At 48.6% G+C, this 17,395-nt stretch overlaps 1 protein-coding gene across 2 annotated transcripts in view; it reads right to left on the bottom strand.

Moving 5' to 3' along the window:
- CDCP1 (CUB domain containing protein 1) overlaps positions 1–14,610 on the bottom strand; it is a 58,813-nt gene extending 44,203 nt beyond the window's left edge. The window contains exon 1 of one of the 2 annotated variants that reach the window (XM_082705823.1): positions 14,305–14,610. In XM_082705823.1, the coding sequence (XP_082561949.1) occupies positions 14,305–14,386 (82 nt within the window). In that variant the 5' untranslated portion in view covers positions 14,387–14,610. The remainder of the gene's footprint in view (positions 1–14,304) is intronic. The other variant, XM_082705822.1, reaches the window with a different exon arrangement.
- Between the last annotated feature and the right edge of the window lie 2,785 nt (positions 14,611–17,395).

The raw sequence follows: 17,395 nt of genomic DNA, 5'->3' as shown, positions 1-17,395 counted from the left end.
CATTCCAGGAAATCTTTGGGGTCAGACAGACACATACTTTCCTCACCCACAGGGGCTAGGACAGTTCCCAAGGGGTGTTATGTCAATGAGGTGGGCCATTAGAGAATACAGGACATCAGAGTGTGGTGATTATGGGAGGTGTTATGTCAACAAGATCAACCATTATGGAAGATGTCACTGAGGAGGGCCACTAAAGAAGAACGGTTGTTATGGAAGGTGTTATGTCCATGAGGATGGATGCTGCAGAAGATATTGACATGGAAGGTCTTAAGTCCACAAGGATGGGTATTACAGGGGTTCAACCACCATGGAACAAGTGACATCAACAAGGACGATCATATTGGCACCTGGGCAGTGCCAGTATTGGGACTAGCCAGTGATCTCAAGGCCATGACGCTAAAAATTCAGGGAGATAAAAAACAAGGTTGGTGGACCAAGAATGCCGAGATGAGGGTTTTGAGGAGCCTGGCCCCAGAGCCCATCGTGTTGGCAGGTGAAAGAAAGAAGCAGAGAGAAGAGACTGTGGCTTAGAGCACTTTCCTTTTCATGAACCATATTCCTTCTTTACAGTAGGAGTTGGTCCTACGGCTAAGTGCTACTATCAAGGAAGAGGAAGATGGGAACAAAACCAACTAGAAAATCCCAGTGCAATGAGGCATTTGCTCCTCATTCAAGTACATTCTGTTGAATGTGAGGGCGATCTGGCTGCGACATCCTGTCACCCCACTGATCGCCAGGGTTGATTCGGCTGATCTGGCTGGCTAGGCGGGTGTCCTCTTCCTCCCTCACCGCTTCATGTGTGTCCCTCCCGAAGCTGCGTGCTCGGTGGAAGAGGAGAGGACCGTTCTTCAGTCAAAGGTATACGAGTAGCTGCGCTCCCCTGCTAGAACCTCCAAACAAACTCTCAAGTTCATTCTGTTTATATTATTATATTATTATAGTTGGTCTCCAGTTATAAATCATATTGAAGGATCACTACTTGTTTTAAGTTTTTATTTAAATTTCAGTTAGTCAACATAGAGTGTAATATTAGTTTCAGGTGTACAACAGAGTGGTTCAACACTTTCATATAATACCCAGTGCTCACCAGAACTGCACTCCTTAATCCCCACACCTGCTTCCCCCATCCCTCAGCCCACCTCCCCTCTGGTAACAGCAGTTTATTCTCTATAGTTGAGTCTGTTTCTTGGTTTGTCTCTTTCTCTCTTTCCTCTGTCTCTGCATGTTTGTTTTGGGTTTTAAATTCCACATAGGAGGGAGATCATATGATAACTGTCTTTCTCTGATTGACTTATTTCACTTAGCATAGTACCCTCTAGCTCCATCAGTGTTGTTTCAAATGGCAAGATTTCATTCTTTTTTATGACCGAGTAATATTCCATTGTGTGCATGTGCATGTCTGTGAGTATGGTATATATAGGTATTAGATAGATAAATAGGATGTGGTATAAATATGTGTATCTGTATATGTATATACTACATCTTCTTTATCCATTCATCAATCAATGGAGACTTGAGTTCCTTCCATGATTTGGCTGTTTTAGATAATGCTGCCATAAACAGCAGGGTGCGTGTATCCCTTTGAATTAGTACTTTCGTATTCTTTGGGTAAATACCTAGTAGTATGATTGTTGGATCCTAGGGTAGTTCTATTTTTAACATTTTGCAGAACGGCCATACCATTTCTGAGTGGTTACCCCAGTTTGCATTCCCAGCAGTGTTATGAGGGTTCCCCTTTCTCTGCATCCTTGCCAACCACCTGTTGTTTCTTGTGGCTTTGATTTTAGCCATTCTGACAGGTGTAAGGTGAGATCTCATTGTGGTTTTGATTTACATTTCCCTGATGATGAGTGATGCTGGGCATCTTTTTGTGTTGGCCACCTGGATGTTGAAGAATCACCCTTAAATACGATTTTCCAGGTAGTGGATCACTTAGCAAGTCATCTTTTCAGAGATGGTGGGAAAATGCTCTGGAAATCTCGGAAAAACACTGTGGGATTATTGGCCATGAATGATAGAGCCACACTTCCAACCCAGAGTCTTTCTCACGGTTTGTTATGATGTCCCACACATCTCAGACACCGGAACACCTTGTCCGCCTCCTTCTCTTTTCCTGCCTATGAAAGCTGGTCTCCATCCCCAACCTTTACTGTAGTTATTATACATATATCTTAAAAAAAAATTATTTGACAAGCAGAGATCACAAGTAGGCAGAAAAAGAGAGAGGGGGTGGAAAGCAGGCTCCCCGCTGAGCAGAGAGCCCAATGCGGGCCTTGATCCCAGGGCCCTGAGATCATGACCTGAGCTGAAGGCAGAGGCTTTAACCCACTGAGCCACCCAGGCGCCCTCCATATATCTTTTGAGCGTACTTAGCACATTGGACAGTGTTTCAAACTCATGCTTTCAGGTACCAGGCAGGCAATGTAAACGAGAAAGGCCAACATAGGACATTGGTTGAATCAGAGGTGCATGCTTTACTAAATCCTTTGTAATTCAGCTCCCCCCCCCACCCCGCAAAACACACCAAACAGAACTGTACCAAGGCCTCTAGGTCTCTAATTTGTAGCCCCCAGGGTACATGTTTGAATCCCTTCTGGATGGTAAGTCCCTGGAGAGTGAGGGACTAGGGTTTCCTACCTCTGTATGTCAACCGCCTAGCACAGGGGGCCTCCAAAGGTCTGTGGAATGGATGGGATTTATTACCTAATGGCCTAAGACTGTGCCAGATCCTTCAACAACTTCCTAGGCAAAAATCAAATTCCCTAAGCCTGCTCAGTGCTGGGCTCTAAGAGTGGACAGGGGGAGAGAAGGAGCAATTTGCTCTTCAAGAAAAGTCGCTCTGTGTGGAGAAGGCAGCTTTCGTTGTGATTTCCCCAATTCCTAGTGACTTCATACATCTATTCTGGTCCTTCTATACAACCAAATTCTTACGGGAAACAACTGCAGACTTTCTGAAGTCAGTATTTACATTCACAAAACCCTTTTTTAAACAAAACTATTGACTGCTACACTCATATTTGGCTTTGAAAAAATTTTTTCTAACTTAAGACCATTTTTAAGGCAAAACTTTGGTGCTACCAGGCAAATTAACGGTTGTGCAGGGACTGATGGCCAAGGACTCTGGAGTAACTTTGCAGAGTGGTGGGAAAGTTCAATCAGGCATTTGACAAGACTCATTGAATAGTGCCATTGAGATCGTTGAATCTTGTGGTCTGTATATCTTAGCTTAATAAAGCTGAAAATATTTTACATTTAGATAAATAATACATAAAGCACACAGTGAAAAAATGAGTTTTGAAAAGTCTTAATTTTACCGTGAACTGGGGGGTTTTGTTAGGGGCAACCAGTGATCCTGCTTTTTGCGTATCCTTACACAGGTAATTTCTGAATATATAAGTTTTTTTTTTTTTAAAGATTTTTTAAAATTTATTTATTTGACAGAGAGAGAGATCACAAATAGGCAGAGAGACAGACAGACAGAGAGATGAGGAGAAGCAGGCTCCCTGCTGAGCAGAGAGCCCTATGCGGGACTCGATCCCAGGGGCCTGGGATCATGACCTGAGCCAAAGGTAGAGGCTTAACCCACTGAGCCACCCAGGCGCCCCCTGAATATATAAGTTTATATCTATATGCCACACTGATTTTATTTTATTTCCGTTCCTTTTGCTAACAGGCAACGTACTTTACTCACTGTTCTGAACCATACATTTTCCTGTCCGTAATATATCTTGGGGGTCCCTCCACATCTGTGCACTGAAAGTAACCCTTAGATAGCCTTAAATGGCCATGTAGCATTCTGCTGCTGGGATGTACCATAATCTCTTTAATCCGGCTTCTAATGACGGACATTTGGCTTGTTTCCCGTCTCCGGCTCCCAGGACATGTAGCAGAAGATGGGGCTTCCAGGTACCAGTGGGACACACCTTCCTTAGGTCTCAGGTTCTACGCTAGAACTTGGATTGTGTTTCCCCACACAGGCACAGACCAGGGAAGCTGGAAGGTGTGGATGTGAGTGTTCGGCTGTATTGGGTGGTGATGGGCTTCTGAAAGGTGACCCAAGCACTGCTTACAATTTGAAAAACGTCTTCTATGTTCGGACAAGTTGAGAACTTGCTCCCCACAGATTTAGCCTCAAGCTGAAGTGCCTGATAAGATTGTCAGCAACTTCTAAGCCGGTTGGGTAACCCTCCTTGATCTCTTGGAGGGGATTAAAGGGAGGGACAGGGGGTCCAGCTCTGCTTCCGTGGCTTGGCACGTTCCAGCCCAGTCTCTGTGTATGACACCTATATATTCTTGGCTGTTTTAGATAATGCTGCCATAAACAGCAGGGTGCGTGTATCCCTTTGAATTAGTACTTTGGTACTAATAGCAAGAATAGTATAACCCTCAGAAGCCTACTGGCATGTTCTCATTCATTTTGCAGAGAAACTGGGCGCGGCGTTAAAGTTACATACAACTGGTCTGGTCAGTTTCTTGGTTAACAGAAAATGTGTGTGTGTGTGTGTGTGTGTAGGTGCTCACTTACAATTTTTTAAAAAACTTGTTCTAGTGTCACTGGCGATGACTTCCTGCCATTTTTATTTATTTATTTGTTTAAAGATTTTATTTATTTACTTGAGAGAGATCGAGAAAGAACACTAGAGAGCACGAGCAGAGTGGAGGGACACAGAGGGGGAACCAGGCTCCCCACTGAGCAGAGAGCCCGATGTGGGGCTCAATCCCAGGACCCTGAGATCATGACCTCAGCCGAAGGCAGAGGCTTAACCCACTGAGCCACCCAGGCGCCCTGACTTCTTGCCATTTTTAGTCCAGCAGCTTCACTTCTAGGAACTTCTAGGAACTTCCCACGAGATGTCCTCACACATGCCCGAAGTCACCTCTGTCGGGACAGTAACCAAAGCACAGCGAGGGATAGCAGAGGCCTGAGAACAACCAAAATGTTCCCCACGAGTGACCTGGTTACACAGACTGTGGCCTGGCAGCTCTGTCCAGGTCACCTGCTTTTGAAAATCTCTAAGTTCTTCTTGGGTTCAACTCAAATGATCAAAGAAATAGCAATTCTTGTTAACTGAGGAATCTGTTTGAGGCCAGACCTGACCTGCTGAGTGATTTACAGACGTGATTTCATACAGACTTCTAGCTACCCACAAGGTGCTGCCGTGTGCCCACCTGGAACTGAGGACATTGACTTGGGGAGGCTAAGTAACTAGCCCAAGCAGCCTAGTTAAGAGGTGGGGAAGTCAGGATTTGAACCAAGCTCTGCCCTATCCCAATGCTTGTCTAAATGGGCTTGCTTCCACAAATCTAGCAGGTAACTGGGAGCCCGGTGAGGCTTCTGGTTCAAATTCTTCCATTTCTCGGCTTCCTTTTCCTTCCACCAGTTTCCTGAACCCTTGGGGATACAGGGTCTGGGACAGGGGCCATGCAGCACTAAGCAAGAACCCAGAAGGCCATGGTGACTGAGCAGGGCTGGGTCTGTGCCTTGGAGATGCTCCAAGGTCCAACTCGAGTCAGACTCGTCCCACAGCGCTCAGCAGGGAGGAGAGCCCATCAACACTGCTGAATCCTCCCGAAGCCAGTGCTCCCAGATGCCCCAGCGGGAGCAGCGACATATCACAGTGCCTCCCTCTGCGCTGCTGGCTCTTGGCCTCTCCCCAACCATGGCTGTCACTCTGCCCAAAAGCTGGGTGTCTCTCTGGGTCCAGGAGATGCCTCCATCCCTTCACACTCAGGGGCTTTATGCCTACAGCCCTCCTGGTGTCCCTGGGCCTCTCACCAGACACCTGCGAGTTGTTTTCAGGCTCAACGTCGCTTTACCCAAACATTTTTGTTTGAAACAGCCTGATGCTCCTACCCCAGATCAGTAGTGGAAGGTAAGGCACCTGTCTGGATGGCTCGGCATGTGCCGGGACGGGCACCATCCCTGCCTGGCTCCCAGTTAGACCACACATCATCAAGGGCTGTAGAAGGCTCCTTAGGGCTCCAAGTATCAGGGGGGCATCGTGCATGGCCATGTGGTGGACCTGACCCCTAAAACGACAGCTTGACTTAAACTCCACACCATCTGGGGACTCGTTACAATTTGATGAAACTCATTCTTGGAGACGATCTTTTATCATCCTGGAAAGAGGCAGCAGATACTTTGGATGTTTTTGCAGAAATGGTGCCTCTCACCCAGCCTTGTCTGGTTTTCTGCCACCAAGGGTCAGGAGTGTCGACGCTTCACTTAGAACTTAAAGAAAGCTACATTGTCTGTGCTTATTGAACAGTTTTAACGGGGGCTTTCGAGATGTTTCCAAATTCGTTACTTAAAGATGCTCCCACTCTTTCAAGGGAATCACCAGAAAACAATGCTCCCGTCTACTTCAGTGATTTGAGCAACGGGGCTCAAATGGGAAGAACACACAGGACAGTACAAAGTCCTTGTCACGGTCATCCTTGCCACCAACAAACCATCCCCTGCACAGGGAGCTCTGCTGAGCCACCCGTGAGGCCAGGTGCTTGTAGTGGGACTTCCTTCCTGCCAGTCTCTCTTCCTGCACTCACGTGACATGCAGACACAAAGTCAGCAAGATGACATGGGTGACGCTGCACACACGCATGCGCACATACACGACTTGACTCCCTGCTTCCTTCGCTGTATCACGAGCAAGTCCTCATCACTTTCTGGTGATTCCCTTGAAAGTTTCCAGGAGCGGGGTTGCGTTCCTGTGGAACCAGGAACCCCCACGCCTACCCACTGGCTCCTGAGCACACGTTTCAGGAGGGCCGGCAGAGACTTAGCCCATCTTCTAGGCAGTGAAACTCCTAGGTCCTGGTGTGAGCCGGAGAACCTGGACTGCTGGGGAGATCTCCTCCACCCTCTGCAGGAAGAGATTGCTGTGGTCCCCTCTGTCAATCCACATTCTCTTTTTTTCTACTACTTGCTAGGACTGAGCTTTCCTCTTCCTCCTCTTCTGTCTAATCTGCATCGGATTTGGAGCCAGTAGCCTGAGGTTTAGAACTTCAGTCCCTCAGCCCCTTCCAATAACGTGACTCAAAGAAGTCATCTAGCTTCTCTGAGCTTGTTCCCTCCTAAAAAGACTTGGCTTGAAGGTTGACCTGGAGTCCCCGTCTTTTCCTTCCACACATAATTTATTACATGCTAGCTATGTGCCACGCACCATTCCAGCCTCTAAGCTCATGGGCATTGGATATAAACTTGCCTGAGCCCTTCCCCTAGCTCAGCGCTTTCCAGCAGGCCCACAGATCAGTTTTGGTTTAAATCAGCTCATAAAGCATTAGGGCTGGTGCTTCCTCTGCATGGTCTAAGCCCTTACATTAAAGATCGGAAAACCGAGACCCAGAGAGGCGAGGCAACTTTCGCACATCCTAAAGCTCACCATTGACAAGCTTGACGTCACCACCACATGTCCTGACTCTCTAAGCCTGGTGCTTTCCCCATTTTTGCCCACTGCCTTGCCTGCTAAATGGACAATGCTAACTTCTTCCAGGGTCACACCTAGATTATATTTCACTCTCCCTTCCAGTGGGATGGCGCCATGCCAGTGAGATTTAGTCAAAAGAATGGCAGCATGAATGATGTGGAACAACTCCCATGCTCGGGCCATAAAAACCTTCCATATGAGCCCCTTTGTGTTCTTCTGCCTTCTGTCAGTTTAATGCAGATGAGCACGGAAGCCACACGTTGCAAATAGCAGAGCAAGAAAGTGGAAGGGGCCTGGGTCCTCATCACTGATTGGAGGGGATCCCCTGTTTGGGATCTTATATGAGTGAGAAATACACATCTGTTGTGTTTGAACCATGATTCACATTTGGGTTTGTGTGTTACAGCAGCTCAGCGTGTATTACACCTTAACCATGAGACTCACCTATGTAAAGAGTTTGTAAAAACAAATGATCCTCAGTGTCAACGTGAAGTGCTATCAGAACCTATGCCTGGCCTCCATCTTCTTGACACATAGGACTCTGGGCACGTTGAGCACGTAGCCAAAAGTAAATATTTAGATGGAAGTTTGAAACGTTTCTCGCCTAAAATGTTTGGTTAGTTTCAACTGGAAAGATGAAAGGAAGGAACAAATGGCAGTGTGGGGGAGGGGCAGAGCCTACACTCTGATTCACAGATAAGCACCACCACTCATTAGCAGTGACCTTGGGCAAGTTGTCTCACTTCTGTTAATCACTTTGCTCCATGCGTTCTTTGATACTTTCTGTACAAATCCTTTGACCCAGTAGTTCCCTCCTCCAGGAATTTCACCCACAGGTAAACTTGCCTCTATGCCTAACAAAGTCAACCAAAAATATAGTCACTGACACTCTGCTTATAAAAACAGAAAACCAGGGCTCCTGGGTGGCTCAGTAGGTTAAGGGTCTTACTTTGCCTCAGCTCATGATCTCAGGGTCCTGGGATTGAGCCCTGCATTGGGCTCCTTGCTCAGTGGAGGAGCCTGCATCTCCTTCTCCTTCTGCCCGTCCCCCTGCTCGTGTTCTCTCTCTCTCTCTCTCTTAAATAAATCAGCAAAATCTTAAAAAAATAAAATAAATAAAGACAAAAGACTGGAAACAATCCACCAGAAAGGGGCTGGTGAAATATGACATGGTGTGCCCATTGCAAAGGAATATTATGCAGCTGTCAAAAAGGAAGACAGCCCCCATATGTTACGATCTGGAATGAGCACAAGATGGACAAAATCACAAAAAGTGTACAAAATCAAGACACATGTGAGACCCTTCCTATCCTGTATACTATGGTTAGGCTCCTGCTGTGTAAAAAAGGAAGGTACATACGTTTGTAAACTTGTACATGTATTGAACAGCTCAGGAACAATGCACAAGAAACCATGGCTGCTTCCGGGACAAAGCCTGGCCTCAGAGGTGGACAGGGGCGTGCTTCTGTCCACATAGCCCTTTGTTCTCTTTGAAATTTTTTTACCGTGTCCAGGTGTTTTGGAAGCGCAGTCTTTAAACTCTTTGACTATTAAAAGCACATACACATCCCCAGAACAAATATGAGCACAGCACTCAGTAAGTGCTGCTTTTTTAAAAAAAAAGATGTTATTTATTTATTTATTTATTTATTTGACAGAGCGAGATCACAAGTAGGCAGAGAGTCAGGCAGAGAGAAGGAAGCAGGCTCCCTGCTGAGCAGAGAGCCCAATGCAGAGGACCTGAGATCATGACCTGAGCTGAAGGCAGAGGCTTAACCCACTGAGCCACCCAGGTGCCCCCTGCTTGTTTTGTTTTAAGTGAAAGGACATGTCTGTCTCTGAGGGGACTAGCAAAAGCTGTCTTCAGGAGTCCCATTGCATGCAGGAGTTATTACTGTGCACAGGTAACAGGAGCCAGGCTCTATGGTCAGGCTACCTGGGCTGCCATCTTAGCATCACTACCTACCAGCTGGGTAACCCTGGGCAAGTGACTTCACCTGCCTGTGCCCCTCAATACAGGGGTCTTTGTGGGGGTACTTGGCTTGAGGACGGAGGGGTAAAAGGCTAGCAGTTTTCCTCAAGAACACCTCCTCAATTTACATTTTCTCAGGAGAAAACAGCTTAGTTTTTATTTAGCTTATTTTTTAAAAGATTTTGTTAATTATTTGACAGAGTGAGAGAGAGCACAAGCAGGGGGAGCAGCAGAGGGAGAGGAAGAAGCAGGCTCCCAACTGAGCAGGGAGCCTGATGAGGGGCTCAATCCCAGGATCCTGGGATCATGACCTTGACCTGCCCAACGGACTGAGCCACCCAGGCGCCCCCAGCTTAGTTTTTATGACTCAAATTTTATTTCATCCATCACAATTCTTTCTGGCCAGTGTCCATCGAGGAAACAGACCAACAGAACATTTAAAACGAAATGATATTCAGAAGGTCTCGATGTACATTGCAAATACAATAGGAGGAGTGTCAGGGTCTGGGGGAGATACCCCGGGCGTCAACTGGGGGGGGGGTGTCCAGCAAGTTACTATACACAAAGCAGCTGTCCGCAGAGAACCACATAAATGGTTTGGCCATCCAGAAGTGATGTCTTCTGTCTTTTACACTGAACAGAACCAGCTGTTCATTATGGATGGGTGTCTTTCTGTTTCATTATGTTTTTGGAAACGGCTGGGGGTTTGGGTTTTTATAGTTTTTCCCATAAGAAATAATGAGACATAGGGCATCAGTTAGTGTTTTCATGCAGAATGCCTGGTTTTAAAGAATGAGTCAGGGGTGTGTGGGTGGTTTATTTGGTTAAGCATCTGCCTTCAGCTCAGGTTGTGATCCCGGGGTCCTGGAATTGAGCCCCACATCAGGCTCCCTGCTCACTGGGGACTCTGCTTCTCCCTCTGCCTCTACCTCCTTCTCTCTCTCTCTCTCACGAATAGCTCAATAAAATCTTTAAAAAAAATTTAGAGAATGAATACGTGATGGTAAGTGAGACATGCTTACATATAACATACTCAGAAGGGTGGCTGGCCCAGAACAGATGCTTCATATGTGTTAGCTATGACAAGTAGTAGTTAGTGATTTTAAAACATGATGTGCTGATTACAAAACCAAGGCTACAGGGAGGTGAGGTAGGAAACTTGGCTTTCCTGGCCTGCTTGTCAAGAACATTGCCAGCTGCCTAGGAGAAGGCGAAGGGCTAATTACAAGGCTGTCGGAAGTGGTTTGAAATAATTTGATTGTGGGATAATTTTTATAATTTAAAATGATAATTAAAGGGTATGAACTTTTCTTAATCAGTCAGGTGGAGAGCCTTAGCTGTGTGTCTTTCATAGCAGGGGTCTTGTCACCGCCCCCCCACTGCCCCACCCACCTTGAGCTCAATCCTGAGTCCCTCGGACAAGCAAACTCCACCCCCTCCTCTATCCAAACCCAAGTTAGCCCTGCTGTGTAGAATCCCAGGTGAGGCTTGTGATATAAGCCAAGGGTTTCAGTTCTGGTTTTTTTTTTTTTTTAAGATTTTATTTATTTATTAGAGAGAGGGAGTGTGCACAAGTAGGGACAAGAGGCAGAGGGAGAGGGAGAAGCAGACCCCCACGGAGCAGGAAGCCCACTGCTGTGGGGCTTGATCCTAGGACCCTGGGATCATGATCTGAGCTGAAAGCAGACGCTTCACCGACTGAGCCACCCAGGTGCCCCTGGGGTTCTTCTGTTTGGTTTGGTTGATTTTTGGCAACGACAAAAATCGCTCGCACATGCTGGCTGGAACGCACACCAGGGCCATAGAACGAGCTCGCCACAGGGCCACGGGGGAGGACGGATCCACCTGAACATTTTCTCTACTCTTCATGCCAGCAATTTTATTTCCAGAGTTTCAGTCAGAATCATCAAGAAAGTACAGAACAACATAGTGAACAAGAACCCATTCTCAGACATATCCAAATGAGCTAATCCAGCTTATACTGCTTTATAACCCTGACAACGCAAGGATAACATCATTTCACGTAGCATAGAATCTGTGCTGTGTGATTTTTTAAAAGATTTTTTTAAAAGATCTTATTTATTTATTTGAGAGAGAGAGAGAGGGAGGGCGAGTACAGAGGGAGAATGAAAGGGAGAAGCAACTCTCCCCTGAGCAAACACCCTGATGCGGGGCTCTATCCCAGGACCCTGGGATCACAGCCTGAGCCGAAGGCAGAGCCTTAACCAAGTGAGCCACTCAGTCATCCCTGGGCTGTGTAATTTTTAATATCTTTTCACTGAACAGACTTATCAGAATTGACATAAGCCGTCCCCTATAGTCGGACATGTTGTTTTTTAGCAGGAAAAGTGGAAAGCAACTTAAATGTCCAATGGGACTGATGAAAGCCATACAATGGTTGGTTCCATGTTTGGTTTTACACACACACACACACACACACACACACACACACACAATCAGATTGCACCAAAATGACCAAGGTACTTTGCTCATATTAATTTTTTTTCATGTTGGTTGTATTTATTATCAGTGTTTCTACAATAACTATTTATTACTTGAAACATTTTAATTGGTGTTTTCCACTTTCTTCCACTACCTTGAGAGCCTGGAGAACCCCCAGAAGAGAGCGTGTGTGTGGGCAGGGTACAGACTTCACAGACAAAATGGCAGCATCTGAGGTGAACGCTGAGCCTTATGGCCTAGCACTAGAGCAGCCCCCTACGGTCTGCAGAACAGCCCTCTCTGACCCTAAGTCATGAAACTCTGTGAGGGCGAGGAAGAATCCTCAGTCCTGCCAGTTACACATTCCAGACAACAGCCGCCAGCTCCTCACTTGAATCTGAAGAATGGTAAACACATATACGCATCGAGCGTCAGTGAACACATTGTTCGATGACTCTCACAGTTCTGGCAAAAAACAATGACCCAGACTCTGGTATCTCAGCAGTTCTTGGGACTGGGGGAGGGGCAGAGGGAGAGGGAGAAGCAGGCTCCCTGCTGAGCAAGAAGCTGGATGTGGAACTCGATCCCAGGACTCCGGGATCATGATCTGAGCTAAAGGCAGATTCTTAATGACTGAGCCACCCAGGTGCCCCAGAGTTCAGAGATTTAAAGAACAAATTCGCCGTGTCTCCATCTTTTCCGGACAGACTCCAGTAACTCGTCAGAGGCCCCTACCCGTTAGGCCACTCCTAAGACTTCAGGCAAAGCAGCTTTAACTCCGTAACAGGTCTAAGCTCCAAGGCACAGTCCTCAGTTCAGCTCCGAGAGGTGGCCGCACAGAGCCAGTTTTGGGGACCCCAGAACTGGGGAAGTTTTGGGGAAGGATTTAAGAAAGTGAGGTGGGAAGTTGCTGGGCTTCCCGGTATTCACACCTGAGCCACGAGACAGGTCTCTGAGAGTCATGAACTTCCTGGAAGGAAGGGATTCTACTGGAACTACCAGAAACCAAAATGGCCCCCTCTCCAGGCCACAGGAGAAATCAGATGCATTAACAGAGGCCAGTTCAGGCCAGCATATCACCCTCCTCACGACTAATGCGTTGATTTACACCGGATTCTTACTGGAGGAGTTCTGGGTATCACAGACAATGCAAAACATCTCAAACAATTCCCATTTCCATACAGGTCCCAAGTGTGATGGGACACGCATTTTTCTCACACATATTTGCACACATTTTCACTCACAAAATCACTCTATTCTTAAACTGACTTTTTTTCTAAAGGAAATCTGGAGAATTCAGTCTGACAGTAAATGTGTTTAACAGCAAATATGCATACATGTGCAAGGTTTCCAATGAGGTCTTAAGACATTCTATGAACCCCGCAGCAAATGTCTCCCGATGCTGTTGGAGGAAGAAACCAGGAAGCTTTCCTGTGGGTTTGTAACGGTGGCATTCGCCAGAACGCCAAAGTTCACCGCACCAGCTTGGCTCGATTCCTTAACTTAATTCACACGAATCCAGCTACCTGCCAAATACAGCCCCCCCCCCCCCCCTTTAGCTGCGGCAACGAATAACCAAAGACCAGCTGTGCTAGTTTCGAGAAAGGCCTCCAGTCAAGTTCCTACAGGAAGACACCTACTTGTTTCTAATTTTGATAGTTGCAGGACCCGAAGGACACCTCCCCGCAGGCACAGGCCGCTCTTAGAGGCAGGGGGAGGTGGCGGTCCCTGCCCCCAACCGGAACAACTGGAAAGTCACACTTCTCTGGAACGCCCCCTCGCCGACCCCTTGGGCGGTCAAAGTGCAGACTCTACCCAGGCGCGAGGAGTGGGGCTGCGGCGCTTCCGTGGCACCGATGCCTGGCGGCCTTCTCCAGCCTGGCGCTTTCATTTTCAAATGAATATTCCCGAACCTCGGGAGAGCTAGAATGCAGCGTGCGGGCCCGGACAAGGGTGATCCGGGGGCCATCGGGCGCCAAACCACAGTTTTCTTGCACCTTCTCCCTGGCCCAGGCGAGGAGGCGCAGGGTGATCTGGAGGGGATAGCTCCCTCCCCACGCCCAGCCCCGGCGCCCCCAACTGAGCACCCGCGTGAGGCCCCAGGGGCGCAGAAGTTCCTGGGACTCGGCCGGGGCGCGCTCTTTCTCCTGCGACGTGGGCGCGGGGCTCATTCCCCCCGACGGCCGGGCTCCCCCATCGGGGACACTACCAGGTACCGCGCCCAGGACGAGGTCGCTCGGAACTCAGGAGGGCACGGCCACCTGGCCCGACGCCGCGCGCCCCGGAACAGGGCAGTTCCGGGGATCCCGCGCCGTCCGTGCATCCCGACTGCGTCGCCCCCGACTCGAATCGGCATCCTCCTTACCCGGGAGTCCCTCGGCGCCGCTACACCCTCCGACAGGACCCTCCTTGCAGGTAACCAACACCACTCCGCGCCACCCGCTGCTGCCACACCGCACTCACCCGCTCCGCGCGGCAGGAGCACGGCACCCAGCAGCTGGACCCCCAGCAGCGCGATTGCGACCCAGCAGTTCTGGACGGCCATGGCTCCGGGGCGCCTCGGCCTCGGTGGGGGAAATCGGCTGTGGCCGGTGGCTCGGAACGGCGGCCGTGGGCGCCCGAGCCTGGCACCGGCTGCGCTGCGCTCCGCCCCGGCTAGCTCACCTGCGTGCGGGTGCGGCGTCCCGGGCTCCGCCCAGCGCCCGGGAGCCGGGGCTGGCCCGGCCTGTCCCCTCCTCTGTCCCCTCCTCCCCTTCCTGCTGCAGCGCCGGCCCCTCCCTCCCAGGGTGCTGGGACTTGTTGCCACTTTCCTGGGCTAGTCTTCCCGCCCCGGGCCGAGGGTGAACAACCCTTCTTTTCTACTGGCGCGAACGTCGCCCTTGGGGAAGCCAATCAACTTTCTCTTCACTGTCCCGGCGACAGGAAAGCCCTTGTGAGCCCTGTTTTGCAAAGGAATTATATTTGTGGGTCACGCAAGCCCAGATTTCTTATGGTCTCCTGCCCGATTGCGCTGCGGAGACTCTGTCGGTGGCCTCAGGCACCTTACCTGCAGCATGTCTAAAGCTCGAGGCACCCCTTCACGTTACAGAGGAGACGCACTGCCCAAGGCCAGTTAGGAATTTACAGAGAGGCAGGGTTTCACAGCGCAGAAGGGTTTTCCATGATCGGAGCTGCTTTGAAGAAGGAATGAATGAGTGAATGAATGATGGAGGCTGGAAAAGGCCAAGAGAAGAAATCTGAACATGTCCACAAGGGCACCTTCGTTGATTTGTGTGTGGAGTCATATGTGTGGTCTGGGAACGAAGCGTCCAAGCCCATCTGGGGCTTTGAATCGTGGGCACTGGGCTGCCTGTGTGGTTCCAGTGTCTGGCTTCCTTGCTCCTGTGGGTTCTCCTTCCGCCCCATGGGCCACACAGCAAGCCTAGGGGCACAGGATCCCAGGGAAAGGCAATAGATGATGGTTCAGGGACTCGGTGGGCAGATGAGGGGTCTGCCAGAATGACTCCATGGGGCCCCCTGGGGCTACCTGTGGCTGTGGACAGTCAGAAGGTGGGCCAAGGTCACCCAGAGCAGCCTAGGGGGGCTGGGACAGGAACTGGAGCGCATTCAAGAGCTACTGTCCAGCCCCAACTTCTGTCTAATTCTTGGGAGCCCTGAGCATCTCCAGCAGCCCCAGTGCTCCTTGTGCCCTGGGTGAGAAGTCGTCTCTTAGGAGCTTCTTGCCCTTCCTGCTTTGTGTCTTCTCTGATGAGAATAAAGCAAATCCCGGGAACCCACGCTCCCTGTGGAAGGCAGAGATGTCCAGTCTGAGGATATGACCCAGCCTTTCCTCTCCCTCGAAGGGCCCAGACTGTGGGCTCACACGGACCTCAGAGCTCATCTTCCGCTCTACTTCCCTCATCAGGCAGATCAGTGGAGAAACTGAGGCCTAGAGGGAAGGAGGAAGATGAGAAAAGTAGGGAGGCTCTTGGTTCCCCCCACTGAACTGAGGGCAAGCTCATCAAAAGAAAGAAATCTGGGGTGCCTGGGTGGCTCAGTGGGTTAAGCCTCTGCCTTCGGCTCTGGTCATGATCTCGGGGTCCTGGGATCGAGCCCCGCATCGGGCTCTCTGCTCAGCAAGGAGCCTGCTCCCCCCTCCACCCTGCCTTCCTCTCTGCCTACTTGTGATCTCTCTCTGTCAAATAAATAAATAAAATCTTAAAAAAAAAAAAAAGAAATCTTGAGAAAAATCTAAACACCCTTTTAGTTTATCTTTTTTTATTTATTTGAGAGAGAGAGAGAGCGTGTGTGCATGCACGTGTGGTTGCAAGCAGGGAGGGGCAGAGAGAGAGGGAGGAAGAATCTGAAGAGGACTCTGCCTTGAGCGTGGAGCCCCACACAAAGCTTGAGATCACGACTGTGAGATCACGACCGGAGCCCTAACCAAGAGTCTGGTGCTCAATCCACTGAGCCACCCAGGAGTTCCAATACCCTTTAAAAATGTTTATGCTGACCTAGAAAATGAAAGCAGATTTTGTCTGTTTTCCTAATTTTAAGCATCTTTTCCTTGTATACACAGCACCATTGTTTCCCACATATGATTAATAATAATAATAATAATATTAGAGTGGCAGTGTGTTGAATTCAAAATATCAGAATTACTGCTTGACAAGTTTAAGCCCAAGGAACAAGTTATTTCGTTACTGTCTTCTTTCTCTGAAGCTGGCTTAACTGTCTTCCCTGGGATAGTGACACCAACTTTCTGTAAATGATGTGCAAGTCAGTGCATCTCAGATGTGGAGGACTGGCAATGGTCCCAGACAGCAGCAGTGGCAGCAAAGGGAAAGAGGTGAGGAAAGCAGGGAGGCAGTCCTCCATCCTCTGCATGACAACCCAGTTACATAGTTGAAGTCAAGATGCCTTGAGGTAATGTCTTGGTTCTTGGAGTAGAATATGAGCAAAGCCATGCCAAGGTATGGAAATGTTTTGTCTTACGAATGTGGCTGAACGGAAGGAGCCAGTTTTACAAGGTTATTTCTGAGCTGGAAAGAAATGCAGGCAGCCACTGTCTAGTGACAGAGAAAAATGACAGATGGATGGGTGAGTTTTAAAACAAATTATTCATCTAATTTTGACTCTCTGGAAGCCCTACAAAAGCTACAAAATAGAGCTTTTAAAAAGATGGAAGTGCACAAAGAGGGAGAGCAGAGAGATGACAGCAGCAAGATTCTCTTGGAAGCTGGAAAGTGAGACAAGCAATAATTGCCTTAGCAGCCTCCAAGGAGGAAAACTCTAAGCCAGAAGAGGGGGAAATTGAGAAATAGAATGATTTATACCATGGAATTCTCAAAAATAAAAAAATAAAGCAAAAACCCTTAAAAAATCCACAAAAATCCATAATATAAAAAACAACTTAGGAACTGGTAGCATAAGATAAGGAATGGGACTGTAGAGGTAGGACTAAAGGAAAGAAAACTGGGAGAAAACTACCCCAGAAGTGTTATAGTTGTATCATTGGAACCTTTCCTCCATTCCTCCTGGCTGGGCCACTGCAGCTTTACATCAGCAGAAGTCT

This window comes from Mustela nivalis (genome assembly GCF_964662115.1).
Source record: "Mustela nivalis genome assembly, chromosome: 1".
NCBI lineage: Eukaryota > Metazoa > Chordata > Mammalia > Carnivora > Mustelidae > Mustela > Mustela nivalis.
Note: the sequence above shows the minus strand (reverse complement) of the source record. Positions and strands in the feature narration are given on the sequence as shown.